Source organism: Mastigoproctus giganteus, chromosome 6, assembly GCF_048544385.1.
Source record: "Mastigoproctus giganteus isolate SK-2022 chromosome 6, ASM4854438v1, whole genome shotgun sequence".
NCBI classification, from domain to species: Eukaryota; Metazoa; Arthropoda; class Arachnida; order Uropygi; family Thelyphonidae; genus Mastigoproctus; species Mastigoproctus giganteus.
In genome coordinates, this window is record NC_143580.1 from 194,362,240 (window position 1) to 194,379,223 (window position 16,984).

Genomic DNA, 16,984 nt, shown 5'->3' on the forward strand with positions numbered 1-16,984 from the left:
ATTACATCATCTGCCCTACTCACAAGATTTGGCTCCATTGGACTTTTCTATTTCCAGAGCTCAAAAAGGACTTGAAAGGACTGAAATTTGACAGTGACAATGCCATGATGGATGCAGTCAAAATCTGAATTTTATTCAAGTGGGTTATAGTGGGTTGTGCCAGAAAGTGTGACTTAAGGGCAACTGCTGAAAAATAAATGTTTGCACAACTTTCTAGCATTTCTTCTATGAGAGGCTAGAAACTTTTCAACCTCCCCTCATATAGTTGTTTGATAAATTGTAGTTCGTAATTTCTGTTATATAAAATATTTATCAGTTTTCTTTGTTTGAAGGTACTTAACCTTTTCTTATTAGTTAACTGCCTAGTGGTTGCTCTAGAGTACAAAAAAAAGCCCCAGGGTGTGGGTATATTGTTTTTCTTATACATAATTTTGCCTTTTTTTGGGATAAAAGATAAGAAATAGTTTAAGAATGGTGCATCTCAAAATTGTTTTTGGACACTATATTGGATAATAAGAACAAATAAAATCTTTTGTAATAGTAGGCAGCAAACAGAATTGTAGCTGAAACCCAAACAGGGGGAAATTTAGCACAGGAGTGAGCACTTTGTGCACTTTATATATAAACATGAAACAATAAAGAATTTTTGGTTTTTTCTTTTCTTAGTATAACCAGCACACCAGGGTGCCTGTTAGTAGAATAACTTAAGTAGAATAACCTAAGGCTTTTCAGCTAGAGGTACTTGCACAGTAGTTATGGTCATTTTCCATCTACACTGTATGGAAAAGGCCTGGGTTTGAATTCTGTTGAAGTTTGAGGAATTGTGGGAATAATTTATCCCCAATTCCAATATCTGCAGATTGCATGGTTTTTTTTTTTTTTCTTTTTAAAATTGATTTTTCATCCTGTATAACAGACCATAGAATACACAATTTACAATCACAATTAACTGTACTGACAATCTCATGGTCTTGGTTGCCTCAATACAAAAACTAAATCTCCAACAGCCTAAAGTGCCTGCATTTTAAACCTGAGAACTTGTGACACAGTGCAGAAATATTGTGGATCCATTGTGACACAGTTGAATCCACAATATTATTTTAACATTCTTGTGTGGATTTCACTAATTTTCTCACTTTCAGGCTCCAAAATATGAATAACTGCATGAATGCTCTTCAACAGTGTATGGAAAGAGAGGAACAGCTATTTTGTACAAAGAACTAGTGTTGGATCAGGATATTTTGAAAGTACTTATATTAGAGGTAGCTAAGAACCAGTTTTTCATTAGAACAGTCACTTCTACTTTAAAATTTGGAATATTCTTTTTATTAGTAAACTTATTACAGTAGAAACCCAGATAAGAAGTTTTCCAAAGGAGTGGAGGTTTAGAACTTCTTATGAGGGAAAACTTCTTAGAAGGGAAAAATGACCTAAGGGTATGAAATATTAACTACACAAATAAAAATGAAAAGATACACATACATAAGTTGAAGATCATTTTTAAGTACTATTTCAGAATTTATAAATATTTTACTTTGCCTATGGGAAACATTTTTAAACTGAAGAATGAGCTCTTTTGGAGTTCCAGCATACCTTAAAAGGTCACAGTTACAAAAAGACAGAGCAACAATCCACTAAGTAATTCAGAACTGTTCACAATCATCAAAATTTAATGCTTAACATGGTCGACATATCCAATTATGGATATCAACGAAAACAATAGCAATATGTCACTTCCATTATATCAAAATGTTTATACTAAAAAGGTTTTAGTGCTGAAAGCCTCTGACAACGAAAATTCACTAATCAAACAAGTTAGTGTGTAGTATCATTTTAGTTCGTAGTAAACCACCGAAGTAGGTGAAATGGCATAGTTTTTTTGCATCTTATATTCTGAATGCCTTCAAAACAAAAATCCGCGATATTGAACCTCTGGGTGGTTGTATCTGCTGTCAATAAGTAATATTAGTCTCCTCCAGTGGTGAAGCATTGCTTATTTGGAGGTAGTGCAATATCAGGACAACTCGTGACTGCATTCACACTACGTGATGTAAAAGCTGAAGTTTTTGGTCCTGAAATATATGAAGTTAAGAGCCATTTTGACAAACTTACCTATAGTGCATTCTGTAAATAATCTCATAGGAGTTCAGATTGAAAAGGCTAAATTTCTGTCAAAGAGAAATAAATCAGATCCGAACTTCTCCAACAGAAGTAAGGATTGATTATACGAATGCCACAGTAAAAATTTACGAGAATTTTTGGGCTTTATTAGTGCTGACTAGATGGGTCTGGTTCAAATTTTGGCCCAAAATCAAAATGATAGTCTCACTAGTCCTGGTTATTATCTGTGGTGTCAGAGAGGACTGAAAAATCACAATTATGAGTCCCAGGAATTCTGGATATTTATACCTGTTTTGCAGTTAAACTATAGCTTGTAACTTTAAAATCCACAAAGGAGCAATCTAATTTCACAAATACTTATGTTTTGTTCATGTTTGAATGCTAGCTGGTATTTTCATTCTGTTAAAATGTAACTGTATTAAAAATATATAAATACAGTTTCATTGTTTTTCAGGGTAGCACTATTCCCCTCTGGATTAAAAAATGATTAATTAAAATAAGAGGCATAAATTACTGTTAAAATTTATAACAATAGATCAAATTCTTGATAGTAAAAATTATTAAAGAATGGCAAAATTTTAAGGGAACTTGAGTGGAGGCTGCAAAAGAGGTATATGGGAAGGTCTGTAGAGGTAAAAGAAACTAGTGGATCCGAGAAGTTAGGGGGGGAAAAATTATATATAAGAAACGTTTGGCATATAAAATTAAATCTATTAAATCTTTGTTGGAATATAAAGAAAACTGCAAGAGAGCTAAAATGTCTGCAAATAGTTAAAAGAAAACTTTGGGAAAGATGGGATAAAAAGTTCCAGGTAAGTAGTAAAACATTTTGGCACTGGTTAAAAATTTCAAATGCAGAAAACAAACATTATTACCTGTTCATCTCCTCTAACAGTTTTTGTAGTTCTTTTTTTATTTGAAGTACCCACCCTTTGTTCCAACAAATACTCTAGCTGATAAAAAATTTCTGTTTGCCCATCCTTTTGCGGTTTGAACTTATGCACCCTTGTATTTATCCTCAGCAAGAGGAAGGATTAATCAGCATTGAGATTACAACATTCAAAGCCTTAAACATCTTAATCTGTTCTCCTCACAGGTGCCTAGTCTCCATATGCTGCAATTTGCAAAGCCTTTCTTGTAAGACCATCCTTTCATTCTTTGCACCTGTTCCAGCAGATCTACATCCTGTATACAGTAGTTGAGATGTGGCCTAACCATTGCCTTGAACAATGGGATAATCACTTTCTTATTCTTGCTAGCAAAGTTCCTGTATACCAGGGGTGGGCAACTTAATTTGTGATGCGATCTACTTTTTTTCTTCAAAATGTGCTGCAATCTACCATCTCAAGAATTTCATTGCACAAGGTTGAAAAAGTTAATCGACACATATTGAAAAATGTTGTTTATAAATTTTAAAATTAAATACAATTCAGGATTCTTATTTTAAATTCACACGTAAATTAAAATTTTAATTTATGCGAAGTTTGTGTCTTCATGTCATCCACCAAGCTTTCAAAATCTGGGATATACCGTGATAAGGCCAACCGTAAAAAATCTTCTGTATGCAAGTCCGTAAGAGTAGAGCGATTCTTCATCTTTGTTTGTTTCAAATATGAAAAGGCCGATTCACATAGATATGTGTACCAAAACAGGAATTTAAAAGTTCACAGCATTTTTTTTCATTTGGGTACTTTTCTCGGAAACATATTTTCAAAAGTCTTCTTCTAATGGCTTTTAGGAAGATATCGTTTCACAATGTAATATAATTTCATTTTCAAGTAATATTTTCTCCATTTGAAAAAACTCAGCGTTTTTTTGCAATTTGTTTCGTATATAAGTCAACATTAAATGGATAAGAAATATATTGACAATGTCTTCAATTGTTTTAAAATCACTGAATCTGGTTTCAAAATCATCCACAACTTTCTCAATTTCAGAACCATATTTCTCACTATTAAATTCAAAAACAGGATATTTTTGCAAATGACCTTGCATATTTGCAAAATGATTGGATTTTTTTCCCTTTGAGATCCTTAGCCATTGCCAAAAATTGATACTTACATGCAAAAATACTATTAATCAGTGCGTTGAAGTGCCTTTCTAAATTTACTTCTTTTGAGTATAGCCACGGAAGCATTGCAAATCAAACAACAACATTTTTCTTTTATCATTACAAAAAAAATGTACTCTAGTTCCCACTCTTGATGAAAATGATACATTTTGCTCTTTTTCGTAGTATTCATTTTAAATCAAAGATTATTAAATTAACATATAAGTACTGTCCAGTTATTAATATTAAGTAAGCTAAATAAGAATTCGACACATATACTATGCTCTCCACCATGTAACTGCGTGAATTTTCATTAGACAAGCCTAGCGGCTGCACGGCGAAAAGAGTAGTTACATAGTTCAACGGATTTGTAATTAGCGTATGTAGTGGAGTGTATAATAATAATATTTAGATTTTGACCAATCTATTTTTTATATATATTTAAAATTCGTTGTGATTGACTGGTAGATCGCGATTGGCTTGTTGGCCATCCCTGCTGTATACCATTGGCAAAACCCCATCAGTTGTCCTGTCACCACTGGTCAGAGAACTTCAATCTGACTGCACAATTATACCCCAGATCTTTTTCATTCTTCACTATCCTGATAATGGAGAATGAAAAAGTATTTTTTTTTTCTTTTCCCACAGCTGATGCTGTAAAAGCTTGCTTTCTTGCATCATTTGCCATTATTAATATTAAATGGGGAATTCTCTCTCTCTTTAGTTACTAAAGAGGTGATTTTGGTTAACTCTTTTGAGGAGAAAAGGCCATGGAAAATAATACATCTGTCTCCCTTTTCTTATAGAACCTTTCTATTTATCATTTCCATTTCTTTTTTTTTTTTTTTTGACAAACTACTACAATATTACTTATCTGAAAAAAAGCATGTCCTACAAATTTATAACTAATTGAAGTGAATATAGGAAAGTACAAAATCTAATTAAAACTATATGTGCTGAAAGTGTCCATGTTGCTTGTGTAGATGCATTTTCTTATGGAAATATCATTTTATTTTGTGAAGACCCCTTTGGATACTTATTGCTGGGGGTATCTCTTGGGAAGACTGACAGTTGATCAGTACATCGTGTGATAAATGAATAACCTTCTTTATATCAAAACCTATTTATCGTGGGCAACCATTAATGTAACTAATATCACAGATTTCTTGTTAAATAAAAACAGTATCTGCAAGTCAAATTTACATGAGCACAAAAAAAAAAAAAGCAATAAAATTTACACAGTGCCTTCTGTTTTATTATTCTGATGAGTGCCTCATTTTGAGTTCTGCTTACATATTTATTAAAGCTATTACTTCAGCTATAATTTTTTTAATGGATTCTGTTAATAGCAGTATCTACTCCTTTCAGAAATACCTCTTCCTAATGAACAAGCACGTTTGGAGATCCTAAAAATTCATGCGGCCCCTATAACAAAACATGGAGATGTTGGTAAGCATTACTGGCACAAGTTTAGAAAATATTTAAAAAAGCAGTGTAAAATTTTATGCAAACAAATTAAGTTATTGTTTTTCCATTTAGATTGGGAAGGAATAGTTAAGCTTTCTGATGGTTTCAATGGTGCTGATCTGCGAAATGTTTGCACTGAAGCTGGTAAGTACTAATTTAAAATAATTAAGAGTAATTGACAAATTATTGTTAACAAATATGGTAATGATGTTTTGATCTGTCTGCCTAGTATGCATAAACTTCATAATAGGCTACATTTAGTTTAACTTACTGGTGGCAAAAGCAGTGGTGACAGGAAGCAGTAATAGATAATTTGAGTGATATTGAAATTATATCAAGACAGTATCAGTTGCACCCATTGAACTGCAATACAGAATCACTGAAAAAGTACTCTAGCATTTCAAACTTTATGAACTTTTTGACTACAAAACGAAAAATAATAATATTTTTATAAAACTTTTTAACTCTTTCAGCTGGCAATACATAGGTCTATATATCATAGATAATCATTAAGTATTCCCTAATTACAGTAATCTATATTACTGTAATAGCCTGAAATTCAGTAAATTTTAGGATTTACCAGTTTGCTTTGGTAAAAGTGCATATTTTTTTCCATTATTTATCTGAATGAAGTATTATATAATATTGGTGTAAATACACCATAGAAAACTCTTAAACGAAAAAACTACGTTTGTAGTTTGAAGGGTCATAATTTTATCTGTATCTCATATTGTGCTCCTCCTTCATAAGGGCGCCTCCGTAGCCAGGTGGGAAGAAGCAGCAGTGCGTAGCACCCGTTTCTTGATTAGACCGGGGTTCGAGCCCGTCACCATCAAATACGGAGTTTGCGGAAAGGTCAGGGAATGACCACCGCATATCCCGGAGCAATATGGCCTTAGTTGCTAATGCTCCTAAAAACCAAATAACAATAACACCTTCATAAGTTTGCCATGTATTGCACTACCTCGAATAAGTAACGCTTCACCAAAAGAGAAGACTATTGTTACTTATATTAAATTCATTCTATGTTAAATAGAATGAAGTACTGTGTATTAAGTCTGAAATTTCAATGGGAAGTTTGCTTGTACCTTTCCAATACAGTAAATCCTAGTATTTAACAGTTTGTATTGGTAAATGCTTTGATTGCATTTGTGAATTCTATTATGACTGAAGTACTTTATATTAGGCAAATATAGTGAATATTTTGCTCAAACAGCTTTGTATGATAAGAGGCAATCCCCCACTTAAAAATCAAAAAAGTGAAAGAAGCAGGGAATTATCATTGTATGCCTTTATGCACTGTACAGTTAACACTTGATTTTTGACATAAGGAAGATATATTCCTTATCCCTGAAAGATTGATTGTTGGTGGTAGTGAAAAAGGGAAGCAGTGATAATTTCCTAATTCATTTGCTTTTCTGATTTTTTAAACAAGTGCATTTGGGGGGGGGGGGACAGCAGATAAATTTTATTTATACTCCAGGATGAGCACACATTCAGAAAATACAAGAAACAGCACCATCTTTAATAGTCATGCAGTCTTGAAACATGGTCACTTAAAACACATGTACTTTGCACCTTCACATCTGAGTTTGCAAAATATCTTTTGGATACCAGTGCAGCTGTTCTCCCCCACCTAGGGAGTACAGGACCTTGTCGCTGGTGGTGGAGCTTGTGTGACCCTGAGAGCTATGCTGGCAGTAGCTTAGCTACTGGCAGGGCTTCCCAAGTCGGACAGGGCAAAGGGTAGGGACCAGACTAAGAAGTACTCCAACCAGCATCCGACTAGAGTGTGCAGCTGACAACAGTGTTTGAACTCTGTGTTAGGGGTGGCTGATTGTTTTGGTACCTGGCAGAAAGGTATAAAGTGCATACCCTAGAAATACATTCTGGCAGTGAGGGGATTATGCTAGACCTTCCAAACATGAAGTGAAAGAAAACGAAGGGCTGTAGTGGTCAAGGCTGAAACAGATACGCATCACCGAATATTGAACATGGGTAAATGACAGACTACCCTCAAACCAGAAACGGAGGCATGGTCTTGAAACTTCTGGACCAAAACCCAACTTGCAGCTTTTACACAACAAGGGTAAACTAAGATTAGAAATTGCCACTTTAAATAAATACAAGGACATTAAGAACTGAGTCAAGGATAGCAGAATTTAAAAATGCTCTACTCCACATATGTTGGGATGTCATTGGAATAGCAGAAGTCAAAGAAAAATAAAAATCATTTGTAGAGAGACAAAGTGGAAACATACTGTATTGCAAGGATGACATTCCAGGGCAAAATGGCATCGGCTTCCTAGTACAGAGATGGAATAACTACATCGAAGAATTTAGCGGTGTTTCAGACTGCATAGCTGTTTTAACAAAAACGCCATACTAACATTGATTCGGATTTACGCACCCAGGCAGCCATGAAGATGACGAAATAGAGGAATTCTACGACCAACTAAATTCAGCTGTAAGCAACATTGGAACAACCTAGACTGTTGTCATGGGAGACTTCAGTGCAAAATTGGGCCAGAGATCAGCAAGGGAAGAAGATATTTTAGGACCATATGGCTATGCAACAAGAAATGCTAGGGGAGAGAGAGAATGGTACCATTTGCATTAAGATAGAATCTCTCAGTGATGAACACTTACTACAGGAAGAGAATAAATAGGCATTGGACATGGCTATCACCTGATGGAAAAGCAAAAAAAAAAAACTAAATTGATTATGTATTAGCTACTGACAAGAGCATATTCAAGAATCAGGAAGTCATAAGCCAATTCCAGTTTAGCACTGATCATCACTTAATCTGAGCTACATTATGACTGAACACAAAGCTTCTAAGAAACAAAAGGTTTACTAACAGAAAAACAAGTACTATCCATCTTAGTGCTAACCAAGAAGTTGTGTGACAGGATAGATGAAACAGTAGTGCAAACTTCAGGAAAACAAAAAGTCGAATCTCTAATATCACAAGATATTAGAGATATGATCAAGAAAAGAGAAATCCTCAAGACAAACAGATTTGTGAGTATGAGTCAGAAAATAGAATACATTGAAATGGACAAATTAACCAAAACAACTATAAGAAACTTCATACGTAGAAATGCTGAAGGATATGAGGCACTTGAAAATAATGCATCTATAAAATGGACAATAAGAGGTGCTGCACCAAGCAGAAAATGGATTCAATGCCTTTGAAACAAAAATGGCATTGCTCAAACAGGAAGAAAGTCAGTTATTGAAATAGCTATGAAATTTTACAAGCTGTACAGTGAGGAGACCTCCAGTTGTTGAGGCTGATACTCACAAAAATTATCAGACAAAAGAAGCAAGAGATATTGAAGTTCTACCAATAACAGAGACAGAAATACAGCATTCGCTAAAGAATTTAAAAAACAAGTCTGGGTCTAGATGGCATTACAGTGGAAATGATAAAATTTGGATATAAAGAAATAGTCGAACTTCCCTATAACGAATTCAATAAATCCAGCGAAAAAATTCGTTATAGAGAAATTTCGTTATACAGAGAATATCTTTTTTATTAGAAATTATCTAATTAGAAAATGAAAACGAATTTACATTTATTTTTAATGTATTTTATTTCAAAAACACTTATTTAAATTACGTTTACACAATTTTCGCCGGTTTAAGTATCACAAATTTTAAAAAAAATCTGTAATTTTCGTTTGCACAGTACAATTAAAAAATGTCTGATTCTCAAAGAAAACCTCACATTTGTTCAGAGCATTAAAAACATTATCAGGAACATTTTCACAAAACTGTAGACCCATACAAACCGTCTTAAAAGCGTGGATCATTTCTTTGCAAGTTGGCTTTTTTACGGGTTGTTCTGATGCATCTTCAGCATCATTGTTAATTTCTTCGTAATCATGGCATCTAACACTGTTCAGCAGTATTTCATCTTCATTTGGATGTTCTGTTGTAGTCAGATCTTGATCTACATAAACATAACTATCCAGTGTTTTTCATTTTCGATGTTTCTGGATGATTCTAATAATGTCCGAAAGTTTTTCAGTTGTGAAAGGGGCAGTTCATCTCGTTCGTCCAGTTGTTGTTCGACTTCTGTATTCAATGCAAATCCCAATTTTGAATAGTGTATTCAGCGACATCATTTGTCCAAACTTTTGCCAGTTCAGAGATGCAATCTCTAAGGTTAATTGTAACCTCCAAGTTTCTATTTTCTGATAATGCATTGACAATCTTCATTATTATTTTCTTTCAAAATGAAATTTAAAATTTTTAATAATGCCTTGGTCCATTGGCTGGAGTTTTGACGTCACGTTTGGTGGTAAAAACAACACCTTCGCACTTTTAAGTTTGGCAGGATGTGCTGGACAGTTGTCAGTTACCAACACGATTTTCCTTTTTTCTTTTGTTATACGCAAGCTTGTCTAGTTTTAATATCCATTCTTCAAAAATATCACTTGTCATCCATGCTTTTTTATTAAAGGTGTAGTCAACTTCCAAAGATTTTGTGCCTCTAAAACATCTTGGGTTTTTTGATTTTCCGATGACTAAAAGTCTTAATTTTTCTCTTCCTGTCATATTTGCTCCAACTAGCACAGTGATTCTTTCTTTGCTTTGTTTTCCGGCAAAAAATTTATCATCCTTAAAAGCAAGTGTTCTATTTGGTAAATATTTAAAGAATAAACCCGTTTCGTCAGCATTAAAAACATCCTTAGGTTCATATTCTTCCAAAATCTTCTTTAAGGTATTGTTCCTCCAACTGTTGCAATCTTCTTAAATTTATCTAGCCACCCAGTGCTTGCATTAAATTCTGTATGTCCAAGGGACTGTGCAAATTTCAGAGCTTGTTGCTTAATTATTGGGCCGATATTCTTTTCACGTATCATTTTCACCCATTTTAGAACAGCTCTATCAACATCTTCGTATATACACAACTTAATTTGATTCTTGTCTGCTGCTCCTTCAATTGCATTTAAAATTGATTCTATAGATAAACTGCTTGCAGGTATGCCATATTTCTCCGCAACATCTTTTTTCTTAAAACCCTGGTCAGTATCATAAGTCTTTGCTTTATCATTAATACTTGAAACACTTTCTCTTCGGCATTGTTTCCGCAATTGTAAAAATTACTCGACTGCAGCTCTTGCCGATACATACACCGCAAACTTCGCTGGCCATATAGTGAATTGTTAGTACCGCCTATTCAATGACGTTCGCTTGCCAATTCAACAGTATCACGTGACTTTTCCTATCAATCACTTTGAAGAAATATATGACTTTGTGAATTTCTTTTATTCTGCTTTCATTCATATATACACAAAAGAAAATTTATGATTAATGTATGCTGTATGTTACTTTTCAGAAAAAAAAAAAAAAAAAAAATACAAGAGCATATAGCCTATGTGATTGATGACAAATTGTTCTAAAAGAACAAAATTAAAAAAAAAAAAAAATTCATGAAACCATCTACTGGGAGTCCAGTTAGATGACAACGGACATATATAATGATTGACAGGAAGGTCATGTGGTACGGTTGAGTTGAGAAGCGAATGTCAGTCAATAGGCATTACTAAAAACCGACCACGGTAGCATTCTATGTATTGCCACCGCAACATGCTAAAGGTTTACTGCAGCGAATTTCGTTTTCTCCTTAGCCAACATCAATTTACAAATCTACCCTATTTATTGTAAAGTTTATGACCACTTTTAAGAAAACCCATTTGGTTTTATAATTGTAAGAAAAACGAAACAAAGACCCTCCTATGGGCATCGGCCACAAGTGTTCACTAAAAAATGATTATTTTGTAACTAACCATGGATTAATTCCAGATGCTAATGCACAATATCGGAGGGAAGGAGGCAGTATATTTGAGCGGCTGTTTAGCAGTAAATGCTTGAAAATCTTCAAAAATGCTTTTACTAATTTTTTTTAAAAATTCGTTATAGAGAGACTAACACTTTGCTATGTGGAGTTAATTTTACATGTAATTTCATTTCAAGGTGCAATGTTTTGCGAAAAAATTCGTGATATAGAGAAATTCGTAATAGAGAAGTTCCACTGTACTTCCATATTTAAAACTCCTTTACAGTGGTTAAAATATTAAAACAAAAATTTTACCAGCACAGTAGCTAATGTCTCACATAATACTTCTCCACAAGAAAGGCAGTATTATGTGAGATATTGCCAATTACCACCCTATCAGCCTGGTTTTGCAAAATTACAAAGTATTTATCAAAATAATTCAAGAATGTATTTCCTGCTTGCTGGATGAGAATCAACCTGTGGAACAAGCTGGATTCAGAAAAGGCTTTTCAGTGACTGACCACCTACACACTTTAAATCAAATAGAGAAGTACCAGGAATACAACAAATACTTTACTTGGCCTTCATTGATTACACCAAAGCTTTTGACTCCGTGAACCACATAGTACTCTTCGAGGCCTACAGCAACAGGGTATCCCAACAGAATACATCACCCTACTACAGCAGATCTATAAGGACAGCTCAGCTCAAATAAAATAAAACCCAACCTCACAAACTATTTACAGCTAAACTAGAGTATATTTTCAGAAACCTAAACTGGGAAATCAAAGGAATTAATATCTTGGGAAAGAAACTAAGCCATCTAAAATTTGCCGACGATATTGTTTTGTTCTCAGAAGATGCATAGGAATTGCAAGAAATGCTAGATGAATTAAGAAAGGAAAGTGCAACTGCTGACTTAGACATCAATCTTGAAAAGACAAAAATCATGACAAATTACCAACAGTATCCTATTATAAATCTTGATGACAGACCTTTCGAATTTGTTAATCAGTTCACTTATCTGGGGCAAATTCTGTCTTTTCACAATCGCCAGACATGAGACCAATATGAGGTTGAAAAACGGCTTGAAAAAATACTGTGTGCTTTTGGACTATGTGAAGGTAAAATTGCCAGTTTGTATAAAAAGAAAGCTCTTAAATACATGTATAAATCCTATACTAACCTATGGAGCACAAACCCTTACTAACCTGCAAGAAAGAAAATTACAAGCAGTACAAAGATCAAGCTTGTGGAAAGAAGCATATTGGACCTGTCACGCAAAGATAGAAATGGGGAATTACATAAAACAATTGGTATAAAGGATCTTATAGTGGAAGCAAAACATCTAAAGTGGAAATGAGCAGGTTATATTATGAGAAAAGAAGATAATAGATGGAGTAAAGCTGCAACTGAATGGATACCACTGGAAGGACATAGAAACAGAGATTGACAAAAAAGGAGATGGCATGATGAGTTGAAGAAGGAAACTGGCCAATCACAACATGGGACAGAAAAAGATGGAAGATTTTGGGAGAGGCCTTTGCCCAGCAGTGGGACATTAACGGCTAAGAATAAGAAGAAGCAACTGTTCTCACACCAGGGTTATCACTTCTGAAAGACTAAGAATCATCAGTGATCTTGCATATTTTCTTCAACATATCACACAGACATTTAGTTTTTGTTGTATGTCCTTTCTACAGCTGTTTCCATATGTACTGCATTTCTGAAGTGACACCTGTAACTCATAAACTACTCATAGCATCAGCAGTTTATTTCCAAACTAATTTTTCTTCTTTCCTTATGTTCACAGTCATCCTTTTTTTTTAAAAAAGCTTACTTCATTTGTATTTCCTGACACTAACTTTCAGAAATCCTCTATCTTTATGGGTGAAAACTATTTTTTCTATTCCATCCAGATCATCAGTCCACTTACCAACAAAGTAGTGCATTTCCCACATTTAACTCTATCTCAGCCTGTTGGATTTTGGATTTTTTCTTTGTGGGCTTTGTTAAAGATCAAGTTTATTGGCCACCATTACCCACATATTTACACAAATTGAAGAGAATCAATTTTCTAGTTGGGGATGTTGCTCTATGAGATTTGTGAAATTCAAAATACAGATTTTATAGGCTTACAAAGCATATAGCTGTGCACCATTAGCTACTACTTTACAAGTTAATGTGGTTAGTCTTGTCATTGTGTGCTGTGTAACCATCAGTTAAGTGCATTCTTTATTTAGTAAAATGAACGATACAAAGTTTCTTATTTCATGATCAATTCTATGTGGCAAGGGGCATTATCCAATATGAGCAAAGCCTTATTATAGTTTAATTTCTTATTGTAATCCTCAGTTGCACTCCAACGTAATCAGCCACACTTTTTTTTTTTGTTTGACTTATAATACACTAGAAGTGCTACCTTTCAATGCTTTAGATTTTTTGGACTAAGAGAGAGAGAGAGAGAGAGAGAGAGAGAGAGAGAGAGAGAGAGAGAGAGAGAGAGAGAGAGAGAGAGAGAGAGAGAGATTTTAAGCTTAAAGCCACCACTTGCATTAGAGAATGAATCCTGATGACTGCTTTTCATTAATAACGTATGTATGGTCAGTTGTCTCCTGCCAGTTGAGACCTGTTTCATTTAAATTATAAACCTGTTGAGATTGATATCCCTATTCTTTTAATCCTGCTATAAATCTTTCTGCAGCTTCATTTCTCAATGGAATACAAATTGCATTGGTTTTTTAAATTTATATTTTTTCTTTTGGTTGCTCCTCTTGAGTTTGTCAAAGGCTCATTCTCTTGCTGCTTTTTTAAGGTAACACAAATTAGCCTTGTCTGTCCTTGAATGACAGCACCAGGGAGGGTAATCACACATTCTGATCTTTAATCCAAATGTTTGAAATCATCTCTCTTCAATCATGACAGTTGTAGTGGTTCAGCCACACTTCCTCTTCATAGGATGGGATAATAATGTTCAGCTTGTTTATGATATATCTGTATTAGGATTATAAAAATAGTAGTACAGTAAGACTTGTTTGAAAGTAGTATAAAAAAAAAAAATTTGGCAAGAGGGATGCTCATATTTGCAAAAATCAGGAATGTTTTTGTATTCTAAAGATAATTTAGCACTTATTATATTGAAAAGTTAGAAACAAATTGCCTTCACATCTGTTTTAAGTCCATATTAAAAAAAATACTTTATTGAAACTCAAACTGGAGGTTTATCAGTGAGTGGTTAGAGTTACTCTTTCAGACTTAAGTGAATTTGAAATTTTATCTATTTTGGACAAGATTGTGTAATTTGAAGTTCTTTAATTCTTTGTTCATCAATGAAAAATTGTAGTTTACTGGAACTTGTGTCCTTGAAAGGTACTGTGACAATATCATATTTCTGCTAGCAAAACATTTAAGTCTGGGATAAAAGTCTCAGGCTATGAAAGTTAAGTATTTGTCAAGCATAGCCTCTTCATATATAGCTATGAGCAAATTGAATTTGCTACTTAGTGCATTAATCCCCTGTTGTTGGCACTGCTCTAGTGGCATATACACTTTAAATGAAAAGCAATCTACTTCTCCGTTGGAATAGTGTAACACCAAGTCACTTCATGGTAAAGTGCCTCCACAATGTAAGATTGATAACACCAAGTAGCAGATACAGTTTGCTCATAGCTATGTACAGCGACTGTCCAAAACTAGTGAATGCAAACTCTGGCTCTCACATGGTATCCAGGTTATGATTACGGTCTATTAAGGCAGTAATCATAACCGGGCATACCATGTATAATAAAATGTTGCTTCTTTGGAGCCATTTTCTGATTTTATATTAATTACACTGTGTCATCTGTGAAATTTACTTTTTACTTTGCTACTAGTTGTCTTAATATTAATAATTGTTTTACAGCTTATGCTTTGCAACATAAGAATTACTACTTTTATTATATTCCAAATCTGAATTTATATCTACTATGAAATTGGTGTTACAGGTTGCTACGTGCCATTGATAGACTAATGAATAGAATTATGGCACATTTCATGTGATGATTTGATATTTGTCACCCTTAGGATTTTAAGCAAGGCTATTTGTTATAATTTTAACAAATCTTATGTACTTCATGATGTAAATTATCTTTCTGCAGGGATGTTTGCTATTCGTGCTGATCGTGAATATGTTGTCGAGGAGGATTTCATGAAAGCTGTACGTAAAGTAGCCGACAACAAAAAGCTGGAGTCCAAACTCGATTATAAACCTGTATGAATATTTATATGAAGTGATTAAAATAAATTTGAGTTTGTAAAGAGATTTATTGTCTATAAAATTGAAGTTCACAAACATTTACAAAAATTTATTTCAATATATTTTTTACACAATCATTTCTAATTCTTTGGCATATTCTATAGCTTGAGATGCAAGTTCAGATGCAGGTATCGTGTCATCAGTCTTCTTTACTTCTGTACCAAAATCAAAGTAATTGTCAGGTTTTAATGTCCATCCTCTCTGTAAAAGAAAATTAACACACCTTATCTTCAACTTAATGTTCAAAAGTAATGAAAGTTGCAGCTGTTACTACTACCTTAAAGTATTCCACATACTCATTTTGGCCTGTTTAGATGTGTATATCAGTCAATGCATCACTGATGTTCAGAATAGAAAGGCATTCTTACTATGACCCATTGTAAGGCTGTCTTTCTATTGCAAACTTCAGTTAAGTATAGACATGATGCAAATGCACTAAATCTCTCTTAATTGAAGACATTTCTAGTGACTTGATTTCTATACACAACATTAGAGATCTTACTTTCTCATTTACCTTTATATATAGCAGGGTGGGAATCAAGAAATTTAGAACTGTGAAGCTTTAAGTTGAGTTGTGCATTTGCATAATTTTTTAACACATCTGTAGAAAATTATCACTGTGCAGTGATGTGTTACAAAAAAATGGCCAAATGCACAGAAAAACACAAAGTCATCTGCTTCTTAGGGCTTAAAGGTAAGAAGGAAGAAACCAACAGAAATCCACAAATTATGGCTGTGTACATGTTGTGAAGTCTTACAGTTGCCATTGTAGTTAATGCTATTTAACAACATATTTGTTTCTAAGTTATGTTAATGTTTAAGAATGGATGATGATTGCTTGGTTACTCACAAACATCATTCAGCCACTTTTATTAATGACAACCTAAACTTCTTTGATGATCAGCTTGCATAACTGCAACAATGGATGAAATACTTAAGTCCCCCACATATCAAATTCAAAACATACGTGAACCACTATAGGTAGATTATGAAAACTTTAAAATTCAGTGTCTCTCAGAATTGCTACTCAGTCTGGTGTATTAGACAATGCTGCACACTTTACTCCTTTCTACTAAAAGCTACAAGGGATTTCCCCCCCCCCCTCTCTCTGAATAGGAGGCTAATACCTTTAAGGCTTAAGAACTCAAGAAATTGGTCCTTGAGGGTGTCACAGACAGACATTCAGATATGCCAGACAAGCTGTACTTGCTACCTGGGAGTCTAAAATGCTGATGGAACTAATATTCGGGTGACACTCAA

At 34.0% G+C, this 16,984-nt stretch overlaps 2 protein-coding genes across 2 annotated transcripts in view; one reads left to right on the forward strand and one right to left on the reverse strand.

Annotated features, from left to right (window-relative positions):
• Positions 1-15,726, forward strand: part of LOC150084848 (26S proteasome regulatory subunit 10B) — a 56,322-nt gene extending 40,596 nt beyond the window's left edge. Inside the window, exons 10-12 of the mRNA XM_090375593.1 lie at positions 5,540-5,620; positions 5,711-5,782; positions 15,567-15,726. Coding sequence (XP_090231719.1) covers positions 5,540-5,620; positions 5,711-5,782; positions 15,567-15,685 — 272 coding nt within the window. The 3' untranslated portion in view covers positions 15,686-15,726. The remainder of the gene's footprint in view (positions 1-5,539; positions 5,621-5,710; positions 5,783-15,566) is intronic.
• A 49-nt stretch (positions 15,727-15,775) lies between these two features.
• LOC150084849 (26S proteasome non-ATPase regulatory subunit 8-like) overlaps positions 15,776-16,984 on the reverse strand; it is a 72,558-nt gene continuing 71,349 nt past the window's right edge. The window contains exon 7 of the mRNA XM_090375594.1: positions 15,776-15,925. Coding sequence (XP_090231720.1) covers positions 15,791-15,925 — 135 coding nt within the window. The 3' untranslated portion in view covers positions 15,776-15,790. The remainder of the gene's footprint in view (positions 15,926-16,984) is intronic.